The following is an 11,184-nucleotide window of genomic DNA, read 5'->3' as shown; positions in this document are numbered from 1 at the left end:
AATTGTTACTTATTTTTTATATATTAGAGATTTTTAATATCTTCATCCCAACTTCCTCCTTACTTTACCTGGTACGGCTTATTGTCTTCCAAGTCCCTTACAGTCCCTTCCTCTTGGAAACAACTTTCCTCCAGCAAATTATTTTCATCCCCTGAATCTGATTCCTCTGCTGCATCATCCCTCATCAAGCTTGCTCCAGTCTTCATCTTGCCACTCACGTTAACCCTACTTATTCTGGCATAGCATCGATTCAACATGCCTAGCTCATTCTTAGATATTGCTTTCCCTGCCTCCCCTTTGCTAATAGTGTCACCCTCTGCAACAGTCTCATATATCTTCTTTGTCAGTTCCTCATCAGAAATTGTCTTCATCCCAACACCATTTTCTTTGTTTACTAAACGGTTCTCCGCCACCAGACTCACCTAATGCCAGGCACCTCTGACCAACTCCTTCCCGTCGCCATTCAGCTCAGTAGTGGCTCGACAAGCTCCTCGCACTTTACTACTCTCCACACCATCGTCCTTTGCCTGACGATCATCACAGCCACCACCACCAACAGCCAGTCATCTTGCTTCTTGCCCTCCCATTCCCCCATCATTCTCCTCGTCACTGTTAGGCCTTGCAGACTTCACAACCCCTGTGCGAAGGTCTGAACCTTCCACCTTCCTCTCTCCCAAGATCATGCAGTGCCCTTCACCTGCACCCGCGACCTCCGCCAAAGAAAACTTAGGAATATGCAGAACAATGTACCCACCGTCGCACACCACCTCAAAATCCCCAATGGCCCAAACGAAGCCATGGCCATCCCCAACAAGAATCTGTTGATCTCTCCTATCCATGTATAACGCCACTGGATTACTTCTAGTTGTGATTATCCAACCCGCCAGGGCTCCAGGCTCAATTCCATCAGTTGGGCTTGTTTGGTATTGGCCCATACCATACCTCTTCTCTTTGTTATGCTGAGCACATCTATTGGGAATCTTACAATTTAAACAACCCATATTAGAGTTCACTTTCACCAAATCAGCCTCACTAAGCCTTATTCTTCCATAATCCCAGGAGCTTTATAGGAGGGTTCCATCCAATGGAGCTACGCAAAATGTTTTACAAAATTATCCCGTTCCACTACTTTGTATTTTAATAAATCTCCACATTCAAGTGATTTAACCAACCAAGTCCAATCAACTCTTTTAGATTCACGCGCTTCTTCTTCTTGTTTCAAATTCACTCACTCTTGATGCTACGTCTTCTTTTTCTCCTCCTCCTCCTTCCTTTTCATCCATCTCCTCCATCATATCATCGTCATCATGATCATCATCGTTATTGTCATTGTCGTCTTCTTCTAATACATATCGTCATTATCGTTATCGCCGTATTGTTATCGTTATCATCAAATTTTGCTATATTGATGACATTGTCTAATCCAAAATTGATTTGGATGTATTTTTGTTCAAAATTGACTTAGTCTGTACTTGTTTTGAAATGAGTTTGTTTGTGTATCATCATCATTAAGTAATTTCAGTTCATTCGGAATTTAATTTTTGGCTCATTTTGGATGTAATTTCAATTCATTTCTGAGTGAATTTCTGATCATTCAATTTTGTCTGTGTGCTTATTTTTTAACACAACCATTAAGTAATTTTGGTTCATTCTAGATTTAAATAAGGTGATTTTGGTCTGTGCTTGTTTTGAAATGAATTTGTTTGTGTATCGTCATCATTAAGTAATTTCAGTTCATTCGAAATTTAATTTTCGGTTCATTCTAGATATAATTTTGGTTCATTTCTGAGTGAGTTAAGGTGTATTTGGTCTCATTATTCTGCATAATTCAAAACTCTTCCTCCTCACGTCCTCTCTTGACAGGAATAAAACCAAGAAGAAGAGAAAAAAAAATCAAACAAAAAAGAAGAAACAAGAATAAAAAACTTCTCAAAACTCCTCATCATGTTCTTCTTTTTCTTGTCTTGTTCATCTTCTCCTACTTGTTTTTCCTTCTCATAATTCTTCTTGTTTTACCCTCTTAATAATAATAAAAACATGATAAAATCAAACAAAGAAAAAGAAACGCATAATGTTGCAAAATTACTTGATGGGTTTGGATGTGTTTTTGCTCATGATTCAATTTTGTTTGTGTGCTTATTTTCGAATGCAATCATTAAGTAATTTTGGTTCATTCTGGATTTAAATAAGGTGCACTTGGTCTGTACTTATTTTGAAATGAGTTTGTTTGTGTATCATTATCATTAAGTAACTTCAGTTCATTCTGAATTTAATTTTCTATTCATTCTGGATGTAATTTCAGTTCATTTCTGAGAAAATTTCTGAACATTCAATTTTGTTTGTGTTTGTTTTTTAACGCAATCATTAAGTAATTTCGGTTCATTCTGGATTTAAATAAGGTGCACTTTGTCTGTCCTTGTTTTGAAACGAGTTTGTTTGTGTATCGTCATCATTAAGTAATTTCGATTCATTCAAAATTTAATTTTTGGTTTATTTTGGATGTAATTTCGGTTCATTTCTGAGTGAATTAAGTTATATTTGGTCTCGTTATTCTGCACAATTCGAAACTCTTTCTTCTCATCTTCTACTGCTTCTTCTTCTTCTTTTTTATTTTTCTTCTTCATCTTCCTTTTATTTTATTTTGATATAATTCTTCTTGTTTCATTCTCTAGAGAGGAATAAAACCAAGAAAAAGAGAAGTAAAATCAAACAAAGAAGAAGAAGAAACACATAATGCTATAAAATCACCAAGGAGAGGAGGAAGAAAAGAAAAAAATACAGCAACAGCAGCAACAAAATAATGACGATGAAGAAAAAACATACGAAGAAGAAGTTTTTTGGAAGAAAAAAATCAAACAAAGAAAAAATACATAATGTTGCAAAATCAATAGAAAGAAGAGGAGGAAAAAATGCAGCAACAACAACAACAGTAATAAAAAAACGACGATGAAGATGAAACACGCGAAAAAAAAGGAGGAGAAATGAAAAGAAGAAGAAAAAGAAAAAGAAGAAGGAGGAAGAGGAGGAGGAGGAGGAGGAGGAAGAACGCAAAGAAGAAGAAGACGACGATGACAACGACGATAACGTAAAGCCCCGCGCGTTAATCGTGCTCTTTTAATGAGAATAATTTTTGTTGGTGTTGGGTCTACTTGGTTGAACTTAGATGGCAATAATACTTGGATGTGTAACAAATCTGTTTATATTTTTATATATACTCATTGTCAACAGATATTTTATATAATTTTTTAATAACCCCTCTATCAACAAGAAGTTTTTAAACAAAACAACAATATTCGTTTCTACTTAATTTCTAGAACCAGCATACACATGGCTTGAATAGAGATTCATAGACATTAATTAAAAACTTAGTATTATACATTGTTTGATTGAATTACCAAAAATATTTGTTACCAAGGTAGAAAGATCCCGTTGAAGCAGGTATGGGTCTGGTCTGCCTTAGTAGAACGAGAAGGAGTGAAGAATAGTTTCTCGCAGACGAGATTGTCCTCAGCGTAGAAATAAGAATAGTGGTAGAGGCGGTTCTAGTCTCAAGAGGTTGGAAGAGTTAAATTATGAATTTGAGGCTTGCAAAGAGGGTGGGTACAGCATAATAGAGAGAAGGTTGAAGAGAGAGAAAGGTCAAAAGAGGGAGGTTAAAGGAGGTGGTGGTTGCTTAACGGCTTTTTTCTTGTGACACTGAATCTAAAAAAATTAGCTTCTGATGTTGAGAATAATTTGTTGTGCCTGTCGAGAATAATGAGTAGAGTCACTATAAGTACCATTGAGTATCTGAATATTGACCTCAAGTTATAGAAAAAAAAAAAAAGAGGAGTCTTGGTATTCCCTTATGAGAACATAAGAGAAGAAGATAACATCTTTACAGTTGCATTAGAGAGAATGAATGGTTAGTGAAAATAACATTGAGAATTATGAGTTTGTAGTAGTAGTGTTTAGGTTAAGTTGTGCAGAGTTAAAATAATGGTAGATATAAAATAATAGTAGATAGGAGAAACATAATCTTTTACTATTTTAGATTTTTTTTATATAATTTATTATTGTGAGTTATGCTGGATTATGATGATTAGGGGTGAATTACACTGTTATGACGGCATTACTCTTAGGAATCTGGAAGGAAAGAAATCGGATAGTCCGATTTCTTGCAGAGAAAAAAAGGAACACAAATCGAACGATTCGATTTGTGTGAGGAGGAATTTTCTGTTGCATGAAATCAGACCCACCGATTTCTGGGGGGCAAATTTTTTTTAATCCGAGAGTACACCAATTGGACCCAGCGATTTGTGTTGCGAAAAAAAATTGAATTGGCACTCCAAATAACCGAATTATGACAGATGTCTAAAGGAATCACATCTGGGTCAATGTCTCCAATGCCATAAGGCTGCCAAACAAACTGGGCACATCGAAACAGTCAGACGATTACACAACAATTAATTCACTGACCAAACTAAATTCGGTACTAGTATTTTACAACATACATGTCTTTCTTGTAGATCATCCAACAACCTCCTGACTCCTGTAGTGCGCAAACGAATTATATCGGTAGGCATAGTTTTCACGATCCCAGTTACGCCACCTGCCGTCAGACAATCCATTAGTTAACTTATTTTGTGGAAAACAAAATACAATTTCTAGAACTTCTTTCAATGTATACTTTAATCAAAATTACCTGTTTGCAATCGAAAACACTCGAGGATTGTCGGAAATCGGTGCAAGAAATGGTAGCCGGATCCAAGCCCAAGTAAGCAACAGTGTCAACGGACCGTCCATCTCCTTGCAGTCGACACAAGTTACCCTACACAATGATCTATACAAGTGTACCAGGCATGTCGAACCCCAACTAAACTGTATGATCCCAGCGAAGTTACGGAGCAAAGGCAGAAATTTCCAGTGCACCGTTGCACCCGACTTATCTCCAAACAGAATTGTCCCGAATAACATTATGTGACACTTTACATACATCTGAATATGAACATCATCAGTCAACACTATACGATCTTTCAAACTCCTAAACCACATTAATTTTATAAAGCTTCCTCTACAGTCCGTCTTCCTCGGTGCAACCCTAAACTGGTGTAAGCACTCGGTCTCCAATGCCTCAAAACTACTCATGGTCGGTCCTGTAACTGGAAGACCATTTGTCGGCAGACCGAGAATTATCGCCACATCCTCCAAGGTCATGGCACACTCACCAACCGGAAAATGAAATGTGTGAGTCTCAGGCCGCCATCTCTCAATCAGAACATTAATCATTGCTGACTGACATTGGATAACTCCAATCTAGGAAACATAATAAAATCCAGTCTCACGTAAGTGTGACTCAACAATTTGGTTGTATGGATCCGGCGGCTTTAAGTGATCACATATTAACATCCGTTAACCCTACAATATCACATTTCCATTATAAGTACCAGTATAATATAACTATATTAACAAAAACACAATTATCCTTATATGTCCATTATAACTAATTACCAGCATAATTGCATTTCAAACATACACAGTAAATCTGTTATACAAAAATCCTTCAATCATATTCATTACCTTATAACAAAAATTAATTAACCTTAACTAACTAATCAGAATAATTTCACTACTGATAAATTATTTATTCGTAGAACAAATATTTTTTTCTTTTAAATTCAATTATTAACGATCATAAATAATTTATTAATTTATATTATTAATCATGATAATTTATTAAACTCAATTACTAATACTAATACCAATAACAATATCTAAATCTAATATCTACAGATCTCATTCTCCTTCTTTCATTCACATTCATTCATTCTTTCATTTCATTTCATTTCATTTTAACCAACAATCATAAATAAATCCAAATCAACGGTACAGAAATTTATCATACATACATACATGACTAATCCCTATTTTAATCTCTATTTCTTTCTAACCACCTAACAGTAACAATAGCATACACACATACATGATTAATCTCTACTTAGTGCCATTATAATATATATTGCTAATAAAATATAATATTATTAAGATAATTAACTATTATTATTATTAAATCAAATTATTAAAAAATAAAAACTTATATAATTAGGATGTCTAAGATAATTAACAATATAAATCTCTGGTTGATTTACTTCTTTGATTTTTGGTCTTCTTGGCATTGTCTTTCAATTTTTTTCAAGGTTTGTTGTGGTCCAACAATGGTGAATAATGGGCAGAGTTATGGAGTTGGGAGCATGAAGAGAGGGATATGAGAGTGAAAGAGATGTCTGCTGAAAGGGAGGAAACACTTGTATTTGTTGAGATTGCAACCAAGCCAACCAAGGAAGCCATCTGCATGCGCGCCACGTGGAAGGAGTGCACTAATCGGACCCACCAATTTGTGTACCGTTCGATTGGTGAAATCGGACCGTCTGATTTCAGTACCCCTAATCGGTCCGTTTGATTACTTCTGCGTAGCCATCACAGTTCGGTGATATACCATAAACCCCCATATTTCTGCTATACACCATCATTTCCTTCGTATCAAAATTAAAAATCTCATATAATGACTAGGTCTAACTTTAGATAAATTAGGCTGACTATGAATAACTCCAAAGTGGTTATTGTGGGGGAGGCAAGATCCAGTGCACTTAAATTATGAAGTTTAAACACAACTCTTAAGTCTTAACCATTAAATTAGGGTTATTTTATATTTTTATATCATATAAAAAAAGTTTAAAGCCAATCATTTTAATTTATATTATTCAATATTTTTATAGTAGTTTAATATCTTTAGTTAACAGTTTATCACTATTTTTTTAACAAACTTTTTTAAATATTATTACTGATTAACTATTATTGAAAATAATAAATTGTGTTGGTCTTATAACATTATTCAAAAGAATTTTGTTAGAATGACTTTTTTAAATAATGTGAATAATAGGCTTTAAACTTAACTCAATAAAATAAAAATACACTATACTCCTAAATTATCTACCTAAATCTTAATATTAGATGACCATCCGCACATCTAGTGAATCGAACATCCGATATATCCATTGTTCACCTTATTTAGTATTTTTATTGTTTACCTATATTTTTTCTTATTCAAATACTAATTTATAACTGTCCATTTTAGTGCAATTTTTTTTTTATTTTGCGCATTAATTTCTCATTCAATTTCTTTAGTAACTCATGTGATTCAATAACTCAATAAGAAATCTATAAATACATTAACTCGTACTCAGATTTCAAACATTAAAAGAACTACACAAACCATTCTTGAATCCTCCATCTTTCTCTCTTTTTTCATGATTCTTTAGTAGTTGAATATTTTCAGTTTCTTTTCTAACTTATACGATTTATTGAATATAAGTATAACATAATTTTTCATCCAATGAAAAAAGGCGTGTAAATTTAATATACAAGATAGAAATAATATAAATTGTGGGCTAGTGCCTAGTAGGGGTGCACAGACCCGGCCCGGTCCCGAACACTTTTGGGGCTAATTTGGTGTGATTTCATCGGGTTTAGGGCCGGGTAAGGGTCGCAAAAATAGACCCGGTCATTATTTCGGGTCGGGTCCGGGCCATAGCTCGGGTCACCCGAAGTCGGCCCGGTGGCCCGGTCATCATACACAATTAATATTTTGTGTTATTAGTGATGGATCATGACTATTCTTATGTGGAATTTAAGTATTGTAAATCTTAATATTTTGTGTTATTAGTCATTATAAGACTATAAGTTAATGTTTTATGTTTAGAATGCATAATATTGTGTTATTTGTATGGATTTAAATATTTGGTATTATTAGACAATATTAGTATTGATTGTGGTTATACTTTAGTATTGATTGTGGTTATGCTTTAATTTTGAAGAAGGGTTGGTTCTTGTTATATTTTTCTAAGTGAATTTTACCATGTTAAATAATGGTTGGAGTCTTGGAACTTTGGATATTTTTACATGCTAGCTTACAAGAAGGTATCAATGTAATGTAATGTTAATGGCCCGGTTTTCACCCGATTTTCACCCGGTATAATTGTGGCTCGAAAGTGTATTGGTTTCATCGGGTCTAGGGCCGGATTCGGGTCTAATAAATAGACCCGGTGTATATTTCGGGTCGGGTCTGGGTCACATCAAACCCGGCTTCACCCGACCCATGTGCACCCCTAGTGCCTAGTGGCAGCTTTCCCATCTTTTTGTGCACATTGTTAAACGTTGTCGTTTGGGCCCTATGGTGAACCCCCCACGCCCCATGGCAAAGTTAAATGGCTAAACTCAAATGAAGCCACACCAGCTTCGAATCCTAGTGTAGTTGTTAGGTTAGTGTGTACGTGGGATGTGTGTAAATTGTTAGAATTTTTATTCTAATTGTAATCTAATTTGTTAATATAAAAATTAATTTAGATGGTGTTATAAATATTAATTAATTATATTAGCAGTTGATCTATTTTTTTATGAAAAGAACACGATTGTTCATAAACTTTATAAAGTTTGGGTCCCCAATTTTAATTACACAATAACAAACAAACACACTTTGATTTCATATGAGTTTGTGATTCAAGAATTAAAAGTTTCCAAATCAAATCAAAGAATTTATTGACAATGACCGGAGGTACGCAAATTACTGATTTTATAAAATATTTAACATGTGGTATCAAAGCTAAATTGTCTCTGCCTTGCTATTTCAAAATTCATACTATACTTTTTTTTAAAAATAATTTATCAAAATAATACACTAATTAAATTTTAAAATGATAAGGCAGAGACAATTTGACTTTGATACTACATGTTAAATATTTTATAAAATATCTAACATAAATGTGTTGTATAACCAAAAAAAAAATCAATTTAGTTGATTAATTAATTAATTCACTCATCTTCTTAAATAAATATTAATATTCAAATCCTATTTTGTGTTTGTAGTAATTTATAACCAAGTGATCAATTTTTAAATAAAATTCAGATATACAAAATATTAATCCATTGTAACATGAAATGGGAAAGAACATGGGCAACAAAAAGAAAAAACAACGCTAAACTTAGATTGGATCTTGGGGGTTGTGACAGTGTAACTCAGTCTCTATCTAGACTCCAAGATTTCCAGATGGGTCCAAATTAACGGACACAAACCTTGGCGCTATATTAGTAACGTGCAGCTACCAACAAACTATATTAAACTATCCAATAGGCATGATCCTCTTTTTAAGGACAAAGATATACAAGAGAGTAGAAACAGGTATATATATATATATATAAAATTCACAAAATCATTTTTTTATACTTCATAACAGATCCAACAAGATTAGTTAACAAACTAGATTACTAGACTAGCTTAAGAAAAAGGAAAAGGAAAAATACAAAAAAGAAAGTGGGACTTTTGGTCAAAAGCACGAGAGCTCAGTATCCTTTCCACTTTGCATATTGATTTTTTAATTTTTTTCCCCCTAAAAAAAGTGTGTCACAAACACAAAAAGGAGGATTCGGCCTTTCCCCCAATGTATCAAACCAAACAATTGAAACCCCCCTTCGGTTAGATTAAAAGATAATTTATAAAAACAAAATAAAAGATGATCTTTGTATTCACTTTTCTGGAATATTAATTTAACTCAATATGCATTTGATAGTTTGAATACAATACACATACAGATTAAAAGACACAAAAATGTATCTAAAATGAGACAATAATGCATATAGGAAACAAAATAATAATGTGAGTAAAAATATCACAATTATTTCAGCCAAAATATACCAAACTAACATAAATGCAAGAGACATCATCAAGAATCCAGAGAGCTAAACCCTACCCGTTAATATTAGCTAACTATTAAGACATGAGATTTCAAAGTTGTAAGGAGAACAACCTAATTAGTGTGTTATTATTATTAATTATTACGTGACCAAGTATATGGGCTTGGCTGAGGTGGAAACCCTCTGTTGGAGTTGTTGCTGCTCCATGTTCAGGTCCCTCAGGCTCAGGTAAGGTGTTTCCACGTCACCCTTCGCCGGCGGCATCATGGTTCCGGCCAGGGGCCCGGAGGACGGCCGCCTGGCAGTACGGTAGTAAGGGGACGAGGACCCGCTTCTGCTCTCCGTCAAGTACACCGGGCCTGACATTGAGGCCCGGAAGGCCCGGGCTCGGGCCTGGTGAACATCATTAACGTTGTTGATGTTTTGGTAGTGGTGGGCCCACCTGAACTTGAAGAAGAAGAGGGCATTTTTCCACCAGCGCTTCTTCTTGGCGGGCTTGTGAAGCCTGCTGGTCCTTGAGTCATGATCCTTGGAAATGGGCTTTTGAAGCTTGAAGTGTATGGAGTCTATGGATCTTGATGAAGATGAAGATGTGTCACGCTTGTGCTTCATGGCTTCCTCCAAAACCTGGTTTAGTTAAAAAAAATTAAAATAATAGTAATTATCGCATTGTGGTGTTAAAATAAAATAGAAACAAAAGAAGAGATTTTGATAGTGCTTACTTGGAGATAGTTGATTTGAGGGTCAAAGCCATAGTCACTGAAATGTTGAGGGTCTGGCGACTTGCTAAACATTATGTTTGTTTGTTATGAGCAGAAGCTAAGGAAGGAGAGTGGAGAGAGAGAAAACAGAACAGAAAAGCATTAGTTAATAATGGGTGGGGTGGGTTCACATTCACAAATTTGGTGCCTAGAATTGAATAAGGTTCATTACGCGGAAACACAGGGCAAGTAGTGAATCCCTGTGTTACCAACTTTGGGTCAATTTTCTCATCCCACATGGACGTGATGTGAATGTGAGAGTCACGCCCATAATAATCACCATTCACCACAACTAGTACTAATATAATATGCTATACGTATACCTCTTACAATACTCTCTCACAGCAGTTATGAGTTATGACCAATTTTTTCTATCCACAAGAAGTTATTTCATCCATAGAAATTGCCAAATAGAAATTTTTTCTATGCAAATTATTTCTTTTATGATAGCAGACATGGTGTTTATCCAAAAAATGTTGCATGAATTGTTAATAATACTAAATAAGTATTAACATGATATATGAGAATTTAGTGTATTAAAATGTTTTTTTTATAAGATTTTGATACTGTTCTTATTCCCCCAAGCAAATTCTTTAAATTTACAAGTGAGTCTTGTTGGTGTCAAATAGTTTCCCTGTGCCACACATATCAAGAAGTCATGTATATGAATTTGTCTAATAATACTCATAATTTTTCT

The 11,184-nt window shown here is 34.5% G+C and overlaps 1 protein-coding gene across 1 annotated transcript; it reads right to left on the bottom strand.

Moving 5' to 3' along the window:
* LOC107637638 lies at positions 9,645–10,711 on the bottom strand. Its single transcript, XM_016341024.2, has 2 exons — positions 10,449–10,711; positions 9,645–10,353 (listed from the first exon to the last, which is right to left on the bottom strand). Exons 1-2 carry the CDS (start codon positions 10,518–10,520, stop codon positions 9,868–9,870), a joined length of 558 nt encoding a protein of 185 aa, XP_016196510.1. The 5' UTR covers positions 10,521–10,711; the 3' UTR covers positions 9,645–9,867.

The sequence above is a fragment of the Arachis ipaensis genome, chromosome B04 (assembly GCF_000816755.2).
Source record: "Arachis ipaensis cultivar K30076 chromosome B04, Araip1.1, whole genome shotgun sequence".
NCBI lineage: Eukaryota > Viridiplantae > Streptophyta > Magnoliopsida > Fabales > Fabaceae > Arachis > Arachis ipaensis.
Note: the sequence above shows the minus strand (reverse complement) of the source record. Positions and strands in the feature narration are given on the sequence as shown.